We start from the raw sequence: 15,005 nt of genomic DNA, 5'->3' as shown, positions 1-15,005 counted from the left end.
TGCATAAGGACGCAGGTTCGATCCCTGGCCTCGATCCGTGGGTTAAAGATCCAGCATTGCCGCGAGCTGTGGTATATAGGTCGCAGACTCGGCACGGATCCCAAGTTGCTGTGGCTGTGGTGTAGGCTGGCAGCTATAGTTCCAATTCAACCCCTAGCCTGGGAACCTCCGTATGCTGTGGGTGCAGTCCTAAAAAGCAAGACAAAACAAAACAAAGTCATAATAAGTAAGTGATACTCTCTGTCAGTCACTTAAATAGCCTTTGGTACATGTTCTGAGACCTAAAAATTGTGCTCAGAGGAAAGGTTGTCTGGCCCAGCAGAAGCAGTGCCATATTTTCTGAAGTGAGTACCTCTAGAGCAGCAGGAATAGGAAGCACAAAAGTGACTTGCTTGCCATAGAACCACACAGTAAAAGCCCACAGCAGGTTTAACAGGCCTGATTTGGGCAGGAGGGACCAGCCAGCCCTGGTCCCACCATGGGAATACACTGTGGAAACTTGTCACTGCTTAAGCGAGGTAAGGACAGCACTTCTGGCCCCCTGCCATGCTCGTGAGTGGCTCCTGGTGTCCCCCTGGGTGACCTGGCCCTGGCCATCTGGTATCAGGAGGCAGGAGGCTTTGGGCTGAGCGGGGAGAGAGTCTGGGAACAGTGTAACTGTGCAGGGCTCAGCCCTCCACACATCCCAGCGGTCCCCAGGTTTCTCCCCACAGTGCTGGGAGTGCACAGTGGGTGGTTACAGCGGGAGTGTCACAGTTGTGGCCATAGAGCCCCTCCAACATCTGTTTCCTCCCTATTGACCCAGCACCTTCTTCCTCAATTGTTTTGGTTGGGAGTTTTCCAGTACCCTGGACCAGATGATTCACAGCCCATTTTATGCAATTTCATGGCAGAAACTTTTAGCGGACCAGAGACGACTTAAGCGAGAGCAAGAAGAGGCCGATATTGCAGCTCGACGCCACACGGGCGTCATCCCGACGCACCATCAGTTTATCACTAATGAGCGCTTTGGGGACCTCCTCAATATAGACGATACGGCAAAAAGGAAATCTGGGTCAGAGGTCTGTTTTGGTCGCCTCGATCTGCTGCTTGACCCAAAGCAATATTTGCCTCCCCTCGGCATTGCCCTCCGTAGGCCAAATTAGTTCTCCAAACAGCATCTGTCATCCTGGCTTCCCTTAGGCTTGCTTTGGCTCTTCTCTGGCTGATTGGTGGACATGACTCCCATTGTTTCCTGTGCTCTGTATGTCCAAGCATGCCTGGCTGTGGGACCGGGGTCTGCTAGGCGCACACCCCCAAATGCATGCCTTAGAGCATCGGCTGCTTTCATCGGTCCGGTCCTCTCCATCCTGCATTTTATCATGGTACCGTGTTGCCTGTGCATTCTGCTTAGAAAGCTATACCTTAGTCCCTATGCATTAGTAGCTATGGGGTGGACAATGATAAGATTCTTCTTTGAAGAGATGGCTTAGTGTAACTCCTAGGACATACAGTACTGCCTCTCAGTGTCCTACAGTGAATTCACTGACAAAAGTGTTCAGTGGAGCTTAAACCTCACTGAGGAATTTTGAAACAGAGTTTTGCAGTTGGGGTAAGAGCTCTCTGAGAGAGATTTCCTTTGTTCCCTTAATTTTGCACTTTCTAAGCTGAGATTACAAAACCTAATATTATAAAAGGAACAAAGCAGCACAAATCTTGAAGTGATTTCATCCAGGCTTTGGCCTCCTACAGGAAGGTCAACATGTTGAAATTCCCGTGCTGGCCAAATGCTGCATCTTAACGTTTGTTTTGCCATGTGACCCTTAAGTGGCCCTGCTGAAGATTAGCTCCTTTGGGGAAGCACGTGTGTGTCTGGGGCTTGAGAAGGTGGAGAGATGGGGGAGTAAGGCCAAAGTGTATACATTCAGTGTAATAGCTGATTAATACTCATGTCGCTATCATTTGAGTGACAGAGGCCCCACTAGCTATTCATCATATAGTTTGGGTTTTATTAATGTAATTGAGAGATGATATCATTTTGTCTGAATTCAGTTGCCACGCAGAGTGTGAACATGGTGCTACTTTGGTAATTTTTTTTTTTTTTTTTTTTTTATGGCCACACCAGTGGAATATGGAAATTCTTGGGCTAGGGGTTGAGTTGGAGCTGCAGCTGCCAGCCTGTACCACAGCCACAACAATGTCAGATCTGAGCCATATCTGCGACCTAGACCACAGGCTCACAGCAACACCAGATCTTTTAACCCACTGAGCAAGGCCGGGGATAGAACCTGCATCTTCATGGATACTAGTCAGGCTCGTTACTGCTGAGCCACAACGGGAACTCTCAGTGGTATAAATTTTTTAAAGTTTGCACAGCTCTACAGCTGACTGTCATGAGGTAACAACCTTTTTTTTTTTTTTTTTTAAATTGGAATCACTGTGAAACTTTTGTCCTTACAGTGTTGGTCATTTGGCCTTCTCTCCTGAACTTGTCATGTATTATTAACATCATATTTGTTCTTTTTTTTTAATTTGCTTACAACTGTCAATTTATCTTCTTTGATCACAGACACAGATGCAGGCATTGAAATTCTTTGACATTGATTATAATACATTAATTATAAGACATATTCAATTGATTTCTTATATGTACATTTGTAGGTAGATAGATGGAACCATCGCATGAAAATGTGAAAATAAAAAATTCCTGCAGAGAAGTCATGGCCTTAAAGAAGGTCCCTACAAAAAAGACCCCAAGTGGAGGAGCCTGGAAACATGGGCATTTCACTAAGGGATCAAATCTAAAACTAAGCTTGGTGAAGCTTCTAAAAAACACTTTATCCCCCCTCACCAAGACTCTTTTTCCCCTCTGCTTTGTTCGTGCCTTCTCATATTGAAGTATGTGATTTAATTTTTATCCCATTGTTTGCCCAGACCAAAAAATCACAGCAGTTGGAGCTGCTCATGGCTGGGGCAGAATTCTGTTGGCAGCCATGGGCGGTGTACTCACATAATTTCTCCCCTCTGTTTTTCTTTTTTTAAAAAAATTTGTTCAAATAACTGCTTTTAATGGTGGGAAAGAAACATGTGCAAATAACTACAATATGTCAAGGGGACTCTTTTACTCTTTTTGCTGGTATTGGAGATGAAGAAATTCCAGGCACCTTGCTGTGGCTGTGGTGTGGCCAGCCGCTCCAGCTCTGATTCGGCCCCTAGCCTGGGAACCTCCATATGCTGCGGATGTGGCCCTAAACGACAAAAAAAAGGAAAAAAAGACATTCCAGACAAAGAAGGGGTGTCTAGACAAGGTGCAGCACATCGGTTTGCCTGACTGGAACAGGAAGAGTGTCGTAGGAGATAAAGGCAGTTAGGTAGGAGTGGGGAGAAATTACCCAACGGCCTCATTAACCCACCTCGAGTTGATCTGAGGGCAGTTGAAAGATTCAGCCAACTTCAAAGCAAGGAAGTGATGTGATGGACGTATTTGAGGAATGTTATTTGTGCTCCTGAGTGACAGTAGATTAGAGTGAAGAGAAGGAAAAATCAAAGGACGCTTTGTGCCTGGAGAGACTAGAGGTCGGACCCGAGTCCCCCAGTCGGGTCCTGGGGGCGGGGGAGGGAGGCTTGCCGTGACTTCATGACAGACTTGATGAGAGAGTGGAGCCGGGGGCCGCAGATGACTTTCAGGCCCGGGGGGGTCCTGGAGGCGAGGGCAACCCCACAAGAAGCCCTGGAGGAAGAGAATGAGCTCAGGGCTCACTTTATCAGGCTTCTTGGGTGATTTCACAGACCGTGGGAAGTATGTGGAGCTGGAGGTGACGTGAGAGGTCGGTCAGGGGTTCATCTACTTGCAGGTCGTAATTGAAGTCAGGCAAATAGAACACGTTCCCCAAAGAGTAAGACGGGAGAGAAGGAATGACTTAGGACTTCTGGCTGTTTTTTTAATAGCAGCGGTCAGCTTTGGGAACCAGCGTTTCAGCTTTAGGGTTTTTCTGAGCCATCCTTCCCTAAATCTGGCCCTCCCGAGGCAGATCATCACCCGATGCGTGGCAGAGCTGACCAGACCTCCATCTAGTACTCTGCTAAGGTCAGACAAAGTGGAATTTTGCCCATATTGCAACAGCAGCGTAAACTGGTTAGGGCGGATTTTTCTGCTCTGCTCTCTGGGAACCTGTGAAAATGGGTCCTTTTCATTGTACATGAATTGTGATTCTAACTTGTCATTGTTTCTTGTGTTTAGATGAGACCTGCCAGAGCCAAATTTGACTTTAAAGCTCAGACGCTAAAGTAAGTGCCACCCGTCATATTCACTCAACTGCCTCTTTGAAACGCGGAAGTTCACTCATAGAGAAGAGGTGGAGAAATAACAGTGATTTAAAAAGCAGTAGGGTGGAGTTCCCATCGTGTTGCAGTGGTTAACGAATCCAACTAGGAACCATGAGGTTGCAGGTTCGATCCCTGGCCTTGCTCAGTGGGTTAAGGATCCAGCGTTGCCGTGAGCTGTGGTGTAGGTTGCAGACGCAGCTCGGATCCCACGTGGCTGTGGCTGTGGCGTAGGCTGGCGGCTACAGCTCCAATTCAACCCCTAGCATGGGAACCTCCATATGCGTGGGAGTGGCCCAGGAAATGGCAAAAAGACAATCAATCAATCAATCAATAGCAGTAGGATTTCCCGTTGTGGCACAGCGGAAACAAATCCGACTAGGAACCATGAGGTTTTGGGTTCAATCCTTGGCCTTGCTCAGTGGGTTAAGGATCTGCCGTTGCTGTGGGCTGTGGTATAGGTTGCAGACATGGCTCGGATCTGGTGTGGCTGTGGCTTAGGCCAGCAGCTACAGCTCCGATTCGACCCCTAGCCTGGGAACCTCCATATGCTGTGAATGCAGCCCTAAAGAGACAAAAAAAGACTAAATAAATAAATAAATAAATAAATAAATAAATAGATAGCAGTAGTGTTTAGGAGTTCCTGCTGTGATGCAATGGGTTAAGGGGCTTAAGGATCCAGTGTGGGGCTAAGCTGGCCTGGGAACTTCCATATACCATGGGTGTGGCCAAAAAAAAGAAAGAAAAGCAGTAGTTTTTAAGAGTTTACCATGCGCCAAGCACCATTCAAATACCTATTTAACTCATTCAGCTCTCACTGTAACGCTCTGGGGTTGATGCTGTTATGATTTACTTTGTACTCATGGGGAAACCAAGGGCCGCAAGGTTAAGGAGCCTGCCCAAGCTGGCAGAGATGGAGTCGGGATCCACATCCAGGCAGCCTGGTGCCAGAGCCTGGGCTCTCACTGCTGTGCTGCTCTGCCACCTCCTACGTAAGGATTCAGATTGCTTGATTAAGTGGTGACTTGAGCTGACCTTCTCTGTGGGAGGAACCAGAAGCAATCGTTTTGCTACTACTTCCCGAGAGAGTAAAGGCTTATGGGAACCCGCAGGAGACCAGCATTTCTCTAAGTATCTCTGTAAAATATTTCTCAGATAGTGTTCCATCATAGAAATGAGCCTGGGAACCACTGCATCCTACTTCTCTCCACCTCCCACCCCTCAGACTTTGCTATTGGCATATCAGTGGCTCTCTAGAACGCTTTCCATGCAGAAACTGATGAGCTGATTTTGTCAGGGTTACTTGAGTTTAGATGACCAGAAAACCTTTCTGTTTGGGTTTTTTTTTTGTCGTTGTTGGGTTTTGGGTTGGTCAGTTGGTTGGTTTGGGTTTTTTTGGCAGTGCCCGAGGCATGGGGAAGTTCCCAGGCCAGGGACTGAATCCACACCACAGCAGTAACCCAAGCCACTGCAGTGACACCACCAGATCCTTAATCCACTGTGCCACAAGTGAACTCCTAAACCTTTTATTTTATGTAGAACGAAACTTGGGAAATGCTACCTGTGACTGGGTTCCAAGAGGAACCTGCTTACTTCGTATCTAATCATGGATTCAAGTGGGCGGTGAGCTTTCTTGGGCAGCACAGAGCAGCAGCCATCCTGTTGTCCTGCCGATGGGAGGCCCCATGTCTGCTGCTGAGAGGGAAAGCCCTCCATCCTTAGAGGCCAGGAAATGCCCTGTGGGGCCTGCTCAGCTGTAGTTCTGATCTCCTCCAACACAAAATGGGAGACTAGGTCAGTTTCCAGAAACCAGGCACAAAGCTGGTGCGGTCTGGTTTTGTTTGTCATAACTCCATTCCTGTAGCTTAACAGCTCACGGGAAGTGGTGGCCTAATGGGCAGATCGTGGGCTCTAGAACCAGGAAGTCCTGGGTTTGCATCCTGACGATGCCGTCACTGTCTTTGTGAGCAAGTCACCAACCGCCCCACCTCGAATTTTCTCATTTGTAAAATGGGCATAAAAATGCCTCTCCTGCAGGGCAGCTGAGGTAATCCTTGTAAAATATTTTGCATGGCGTAGCAAAAGTACCCCCTCCCCATGAACTAACACAATGTTATAAGTCAACCATACTCCAATTAAAATTTTTTATAAAGGGAGTGGGAGGGATTGGGAGCTTGGGGTTATCAGTTATAATTTAGAATAGATTTACAAGGAGAGCCTGCTGAGTAGCATTGAGAGCTATGTCTAGATACTCATATTGCAATAGAACAAAGGGTGGGGAAAAAAATGTATACATGTGAGAGTAACTTGATCCCCATGCTGTACAACAGGGGGGGGGGTGTGAAAAAAAAAAAAAGAAGATAATTCTATAGGAGATAACCTTCCTTCTTAATTTTGTACAAGGCCACAGTGACCCATGACTCACTGCTTGCTTTGTATTCATACAAGAGAATTGTATAAACTATCAATAATCCATCCTTTAATGTGTAACCTTCTGTCTCAAATTCTTAAATAACTTTGCTTTTACCTTTAATGGATGGAGCAGTTCTCAGATCTTTCTGAGAGGCTGGTCTTGGGTTATAAATCTTAATTTGATTCAAATAAAATCTTCCATTTAAAAAAAAATTTTGTGAAAAAGTATTCCCCCCACCTTTCTTTTAAACCAGAGACCCCTGGTTCTTAAAAAAAAAAAAGTTATATAAATTAATTGTTTAGTTTAATCAAGATGTACCAGAGTTCTCTTGCAGCACAGTGGGTTAAGGATCTGGTGTTGTCGCTGCAGTGGCTCAGGTCACTGTTGTGGTGCAGGTGTGATCCCTGGCCTGGGAATTTACATATGCCATAGACATGGCCAAAACTGCAACAACAATAACAAAGTACCTTTTCTGCTTTTCTCTGAATTGAGGAAGTTCCATGCACTCATTAAATGGCATTGTGATATTATATTTACCAAGATTTCCTTAAAAAATCTTGTAACAGTGTTTTCTTTAGACCAAACCTGTCAAATAGAACAGGTGAGAAGGCTGAGATAGAGAGAATCCACCATTTATCAACATTGCTCATGCAGTGTCCCAGTGCTGTCAGTACATTCCTCGTGCAATGTCCCAGTGCTGTCACTGTACCACATTGCCTCAAAAAAAAAAAAAGTTAAGAAAACTTTTTAAAGAGAAAATGAGAGATCCATAGATTTGAATATTTTAAACATATTTTGAACATCTTCAGTCACTAGGTTGTATTTCTCCCCCTGTAGTATGTTATTCAACTAACTGTTCTGTGGGAGCACTCGGTGTTACCAAGTCTGGCAGGTTTCTGTGCCACAGAACTTTCTCCAAGCTTCCACTGTGCTAAGGGCCATGGTGACACACTCCAGAAAAGATCCAAAGTATATCATGCTACCATTTCTCAAACATTACTTCTCAATGTAACCATTATTTCGTGTGTTACGCTTTCTCAAACCTTGTTTCCGCCAGACCTTGCCACTTGGTTCTTTGGGAGACAGGGGTGTGGTCCACAGTGCAGGAAGGGGACAGCTCCAGGACCCCGTGACCCACCCACTTTGGCCCCATCCATCCCCTTTGCCCGGGACCTCTCAGCGTCACATGAGCTGTCCCCCTCCCTGCTTATCTGGGGCCATTACAGCTCCCACCCACCTCCACAGCTGCGAGTCACTTAGGGTGGCAGAGTTTGGAGTCTGCAGCTCTCCAGCAGGCCTGGGTATGCTGGGAGTCCTGCACATCCATGTGTCCAAAGTTTGGGATAAACGGGAGCGGGAGGGGGTGACAGATTCAGAACTCTCCTCTTCCCCCCCACCCCAAGGAGGGCCATGGCAAAAATTTGGCCGAATACCTTTCTTTTTTATGGAGACACGTGCCACAGATCCCCTTCACAGACTTCTTTGGGGTTAGAACCCTGCCTACTGATGTGAGACCCACACAGGCTGCCTTGTTCTTTCACTGGGCACAGCGCTGACTTTGTGTGGTTTTCCAGATGTGCTCCAGTTGTTTAGCCAGCATCCCTCTCATACCATGGGACTTCCTGGCACACTGCAAAGCAGCCACACCCCCTCCAAACTGCAGTCAGAGACCTTTCTTTCCATGCTGTTGGTTTGATGCAAATGGAAAAGATCTAGTTCATTTTTTTTTAGTTCGAGAAAATTTCAAGTTGCAGTTTTTGTTTATAATTTACCTTTCTGTCTCATTTTTAAAAACAGAGTCCTGATTAGAGGTTAACATATCATTATTGAAGCATATAAGGGATGTGTGTGGAAAAGTGGAAAAAGGGCCTGAAGAACACTGAAGGAAAATCCACTTTTCTTTCTAAGATCCCTTTTGCATGTTGAAAAGGATGCAAATTAACATTTCCTGACTGTTAACTATAATAGGCACCATACTCTGTCTTTAATTTGTAGTTTGTTGCTAAATTCTCCAACAACTCTGAGTTAGCTTCTATATTCACTAAATAAAGTATCCCTGGAATTCCTGTTGTGATACAATGGGCAGCGTCTCTGGAGCGCTGGGACACAGGTTTGATTCCCAGGCCTGGCACAATGGGTTGAAGGATACGGTGTTGTCATGGCTGTGGTGTAGGTCACAACTGTGGCTCGGATATGATCCCTGATTTGGGAACTCCATGTGCTGCAGGGCAGCCAAAAAAGAAAAAAAAAAAGAAGAAGAAAGTATCTCAGAGAGATTAAGTATCTTGCCCAAGGCCCCTGAGCTGGTAAATGGTCTAATTGGGCTTTGAACCCAGATCTACCTAATTTCAGAGCCTTTCTACTGCATGATGATAGATGGGTGGATGGATGGCTAATGGGGAAAATGATAAAAGGATATCAGTACATCACAAATAATTTGAGGGTAATTTAAATATAATGGGTAATGAAGCCTTGCTAGGGCCTAAAAGAGAATAGTGAAAGTATTTAGAAGGAAACATTTTTCATCATTTAATGAACGGCAGTGAAGACTGCTGGGTGCATCACTATGGGTTGCATAAATATTCTGAGCATGAGATGGCATTGACCAAAAAATACATTGAGGAAACCGCAACAAACAAACAAGCTATCAGAGCACTTTTGAGTGGTAGTCAGTTTGAAAGTGAACCTTCCTCCCACAAAGGGCTGGAAAAATGCCAAAGGCGTTGTAATTTCCTGAATTGTGGGGTTTTCGCTTCCAACTATGGAGCCCCCTCTTGTGTAACTTAGCCCCTTTGACCTCACTCCAAGATTCCCTTTGCTAAAACAGTGAGCATCTTAATCGTACACATATTGGAACATCTGCTAAAACGCCATCGCCCTCTGTCCACAGGGAGCTTCCGCTGCAGAAGGGAGATATTGTTTACATTTATAAGCAGATCGATCAGAACTGGTACGAAGGAGAGCACCATGGCCGGGTGGGGATCTTCCCCCGCACCTACATCGAGGTACGTGTGACTTTCCAAGGAAAAGCCTGGTCATGCCCAAAGCCTCCTTTCTCTAACTCAGGTTTTGTTTCCTCCTTTCCTCCCATTTTCCCTGCTTTCTTCTCTCTTCTGTTCTTCTTCACCTCTTTTCTCCTTTCTCAGCTTCTTCCCCCTGCTGAGAAGGCTCAGCCCAAAAAGCTGACACCAGTGCAGGTTCTGGAATACGGCGAAGCCATCGCCAAGTTTAACTTCAATGGTGATACGCAAGTGGAAATGTCCTTCAGAAAGGTAAGCCGCCCTTTCATCCCATGCCATGGGTTCCCCCGCTGGGTGGCGCTGTTGTCCTGGGGATGTGGCGTTGCAGTGGCAGCCAGCATGGCAGGGCTGTGCCAGATCCAGGGTTGCACCTGGAGGCTTTCTGAGGTGAGGTATTAAGAAAGAGACTCTACGTTTGTCAGGGTTTAACCTATGTTGAACTCACTGATGAAAGGCAGGATTTCTGCAGTCATAGACCTCTTTTATAAACTGTTCTCAGCGTTTAATGAGCACCAGCCTGGTGCTGTGTTGACGACTAAGTTGTTCAGCGTTAATGTGGAGAAAAGGAAGTTCTTTGATACCAAGGGAAGTTTAAAAAACTTTGAATCCAAGAGTCTCAGGTTAAGGGCATGTGGACTTTGGGGAGTTAAATAATTTTTCGGATCCACGATTTCCGCAGATGTAAGATGAGGATAAATGACCCTCTCCCAGAGCTGCTGTGAGAGGATTAAATGAAAGAGCCTCGGTGTAGCTCCCAGCATGATATATGGCATCTAGTTGGAGCTCAGTGCACAGGAGATGCTGGTGGTGTCATTACCTTTAAGGCGCTTATGCTTATTTTGAACAGTTAAGCTATGCCGAGACGCTCTCTCTTATCATGTCAGCCTTCGCTGGCTGGCTGAAGTTATTAAAGTTACTAATTTTATGGAGGATTGAGGGAATTGAGCATATGCCTTAGAAAGATGAGCCACCTCATACACAGAAAAGAGAAACGCAAACCCCAGAAGCAACCTAATTGCCCTATATCAGGGGACCAAGAATTAAACCATTATACGTGTATACAATAGAACTTCCTGGAGTGGGCCATTAAGCTGTGTGCAAAACCAGTAAAAATGGAGAATTATACTTTTGGAAAAAGAAGGAGGTTTACTGTACATTAAGTATAAAAAAGCAAGTTGGGAGATTCCCTGGTCGCCTAGTGGGTTCAGGATCTGGTGTTGTCACTGCTGAACTCAGGTTTGATTCCTGACCGGAACTTCTGCATGCTGTGGGCATGGCTCCTCCCCACCCCCCGAAAAAAAAGCAAGTTGGAAAGCGGAAATACAGTTCATAGTTTTCCTAAGAGAAAAGTATGTGCAAATCTAATCCATGTGGAATTAGCTATGCCAAAATACGAACAGTGGTAACCCCTAAGTGATAGTATGGGTAATGATTATTTTCTGCCTTATGTTCATGTTTTAATTTTTCTATAATGATACAGGAACAATAAAGTTTAGGAAAAGAAAAAGAACCATAACCTTAGAGAAGATTGGTTATCTGTCTCTTTTGCATTCTATGAGTCAAATACTTTGCCTGTTAGCTTGGGGGAATACATCTGACCTTCTTCTTGACAAAAATATTTAAAGACCAAGCTTAACAGCATGCAGATAGCTCTACTCCCGTTAGCATCTCCATCCAAGTGATATTCATTCCATCCAGGTCTAGCAAGGAAGGTTTTTCTTTTTTTCTTTTTCTTTCTTTTTTTTTTTTTCTGTCTTTTTGCCATTTCTTGGGCCGCTCCCGTGGCATATGGAGGTTCCCAGGCTAGGGGTCAAATTGGAGCTGTAGCCTCGGGCCTACGCCAGAGCCACAGCAACACAGGATCCGAGCCACGTCTGCGACCTACACCACAGCTCACGGCAACACCGGATCCTTAACTCACTGAGCAAGGCCAGGGATTGAACCTGCAACCTCATGGTTCCTAGTCGGATTCCTTAACCACTGCGCCATGACGGGAACTCCAAGGAAGGTTTTTCTGAACAGAGAATGTGATGACCAATTCAGGACAGCACGGGGTACCAGCAGGGGCCTCCGATGTGCCGAGATCAGGTCGGACAAGGACCCTTGTCTTGCCGTGTCTTGCAGGGCGAGAGGATCACACTGCTTCGACAGGTGGACGAGAACTGGTATGAAGGGAGGATCCCAGGGACGTCCCGGCAAGGCATCTTCCCCATCACCTATGTGGATGTGATCAAGCGGCCACTGGTGAAAAACCCCGTGGATTACATCGATCTGCCTTTCTCCTCCTCCCCAAGTCGAAGTGCCACTGCAAGCCCTCAGGTACCTATGCTTCTGGTCAATGGTTTTCACCCTCAGGACCACACACCTCAGTGCCACAGGCACACAGCCCCTTTGCAGCAGTTCTGCAACACCACGATTAAGAACCATCACAGCAGTGCAGAGTATACACACCAGGGTTTGTGTACAAGTGCCATTTTTCAAGAACTTGGGAGGGAAAAAGATACACTCAAGGTGATTGCTCTGGGGATGAGGTAATTAGAAAAAGAGAAATAAGAGCCATTATCAGTTGGCTGGAGATGCCGTACTGGAAGCATCCCATCTCGGGTGAAGCTGGTGTTCTGGGTACCACCCCTGCCCCATACATACTATAGCCAGTATGATTCTCTTAGTCATCTTACTGGTCAAGACTGGCCTGCAGAAGACAGAGATTGAAAGGGAGAACTTCACATCTGCATCCTCAGACAGAGACCAGATTCAGAGTATTCTTTGCAAGCAAGAACCAGGTTGGTAAAGGAACTTAGAGCATCTCTGTCTATTACTGGGCTGAAAGGAAGTAGGTTTATAGGCATCATAAGGTCTTTGCATCCTTGAACATTAAACAAACTTTTTTAAAGTTAAATTATTCCAAACCCATCCCCACTTTCTCCAAAACAAGAAGAAAAAAAAAAAAAAGAAAAAATATGAGACCTTGGGGAGTTCTGTTGTGGCTCAGTGGATTATGAACCCAACTAGTATCCATGAGGATGCGGGTTTGATCCCTGGCCTTGCTCAGTGGGTGAAGGATCCGGCATTGCTATGAGCTTTGGCGTAGGTCACAGACCCAGCTCAGATCCCATGTTGCTGTGGCTGTGGTGTAGGCTGGCAGCTATAGCTCCAATTCGATCCCTAGCCCGGGAATTTCCATATGCCGCAGGTGCGGCCCTTAAAAAAAAAAAAAAAGAGAGAGAGACCTTGGGTTCAGGAGAGGTACAGTGGGGTGACTTCCTGTGACGTAGACTGACTATAAATGGTAAGTTACCTCTCATCCTCTAGTTCTCTCCTTCTCTCCCACCTGCCACTGCTGACCCCAGGAGGTGGTTCTTGGCAGAAAGCAGGAGATGGGCTGACCCAGGGCTTCCTGCACAGCGAGATCCAGATCCTGTGATCTTGTGGTTGGGGGGTGGGGGGGCAGTGTGAGCCGGGCACAGGGCATCCCCCTTGGTGATAAACTCAACCAGACTTTGCCCTTAACTGTAGCAAAGCATGATGATAAAAGATGACTGCACTGCTCACACCCCTCTCTGGAAGGTTCTTTGCTGAGCCCCCAGGGAAAGTAAAAGCCCAAGAAGGGCCAGGGCTATGGCAGGGCTTTTTAAACTTTTAAAATCGAGGGATGGTTAATGTACAATATTATATGAGTTTCAGGTGTACAACGTAGTGGTTCCACTGGGCCACCTTCTCCTCTGGACAGGGCTTTATTTGCAAGGGTGGTCGGGTTGGACGGGGCAGGGAGCGTCCAGTGTGTCCCCTTAAAAGTCTGATTCTGCCAGCACCATCTGTGCCTGCCCCGATGGGACCCTTTCTCCCATCTCCATGCCACGTGCCTCTCCCGTCCCCCCCCCTCCTGCACCCACGCGCACACACCCGCATCCCAGTCTCTCTCCCAACTAGCCGATTTCCTTTCTGGACACCAGAGTGTCCTGCTTGTCCTTTGCATTTCCTCCTTCTCCGTAGAACCCTTGTGGTGATTTTCCTCCTTTCTTCTCAATGCTGACACTTGTGCCTTTTGCTTCTTTTCTTTTGTTTTCCTCTCTTTTCCTTGTAAGTTTCCTGGTCACAGCAAGCTCCTCGTGCCAGCCCCCACATCTCTGCCCCACCCCCACCGAGCCCTGTCCCCCGAGATGCACGCGGTTACTGCTGAGTGGATCTCACTGACTGTAGGGGTCCCGAGCCGGCGTTCTCTGGCCCTGACCCCACCCTTGCCGCCTCTGCCCGAGACGTCTGTCTATAGCACAGACCCCCTGGCCTCGTTGGCGAGGCCCAGCCCTTCCCTGTCCCTCAGCCTCCCCACTTCGAACTGGTCGGACTGGTCCACCCCACATGCAGCAGGCTCCCCGCTGGCCCTGCCTCCCCCGCACAAAGCCTTCTCCCTGGTGCCCGGTGCCCAGGCCTCTCTCCACATCAACGGAGACAGCAGTACCCACATGGCACCTCCGGGGCTCCGCCAGGATAGCTTCTCCCAGCTGCAGCTTGGGCGCTCCGACAAGGTCATCTCGGAGCTTAGCGACGCCTTTAGCAGCCAGGGTAAGCGGCAGCCGTGGCGAGAAGAAAGCGGAGCCCGTGACAGGGAGGCAGGTGAGAGATGCCTGGGTGGACCCGCGATCTCTAAGAAGAGCTGCCTGAGACCTTCAGACGTGGTCAGGTGCCTGAGCAGCGAACAGAGATTCCCAGAGCTCCACGCCCCAGAGGAGAGCTGGCCCCGCCGGCCGCTGGGTGGCCCTCTCCCGGGAAGGGAGGCTGAGCACCCAGAGCTTCATAGAGGTGGCGAGCCGGCCAAGAGGAAGGCCGCTCGGACGGGTGCGAGCCAGGTAGGCCTGCAGCATGACCGTGTGTGCCTTGGGCCGGACGACTCACCCACGGCCAAGTGGGCGCCCAGGAGACCTGTTTGCTTGCCTTGGGAATAGAATTATGACCCAGGAGGGGACGGAGGGGGTCATCCAGTAGGGGTGTCAGGGCTGGGCCAGTTGGAGGCAAAGGGTAGTCTGTATTCTGGCCTCTGGAGGTGATTCAGAAGTGACCCTCAGGTTGGGCACCTCCTGGCCTGGTGCCAAGGCCCACGAAGAAGGAAGGCCTTCCTCCCGGTGCAGTCGTGCCTGGGAGATAATCCTTGGTTTGCTCTAACCCAGCTGAGAACACCAGGCTTCGGTTTGGCTCCGTGTGGTTTGGTTTCGTGTGCGACGCGCTTTGTGTCCATAACCCGTGATGCTCTGCCTGCCAGCGCTCAGCCTGTC

General features: G+C 47.8%; 1 protein-coding gene across 41 annotated transcripts in view; it reads left to right on the top strand.

Annotated features, from left to right (window-relative positions):
- Positions 1-15,005, top strand: part of SORBS1 (sorbin and SH3 domain containing 1) — a 242,569-nt gene that overhangs the window by 207,549 nt on the left and 20,015 nt on the right. For 21 of the 41 annotated variants that reach the window (XM_047760565.1, XM_047760533.1, XM_047760537.1 and 18 more), the window contains 6 exons: positions 894-1,061; positions 4,220-4,266; positions 9,606-9,720; positions 9,862-9,987; positions 11,860-12,054; positions 13,821-14,582. In XM_047760565.1, the coding sequence (XP_047616521.1) occupies positions 894-1,061; positions 4,220-4,266; positions 9,606-9,720; positions 9,862-9,987; positions 11,860-12,054; positions 13,821-14,582 (1,413 nt within the window). The remainder of the gene's footprint in view (positions 1-893; positions 1,062-4,219; positions 4,267-9,605; positions 9,721-9,861; positions 9,988-11,859; positions 12,055-13,820; positions 14,583-15,005) is intronic. The other 20 variants (XM_047760550.1, XM_047760549.1, XM_047760545.1 and 17 more) reach the window with 3 other exon arrangements.

Source organism: Phacochoerus africanus, chromosome 15, assembly GCF_016906955.1.
Source record: "Phacochoerus africanus isolate WHEZ1 chromosome 15, ROS_Pafr_v1, whole genome shotgun sequence".
Taxonomy (NCBI): domain Eukaryota; kingdom Metazoa; phylum Chordata; class Mammalia; order Artiodactyla; family Suidae; genus Phacochoerus; species Phacochoerus africanus.
The sequence above is the reverse complement of the archived record's forward strand: the minus strand, read 5'-3'. Positions and strand labels throughout refer to the sequence as shown.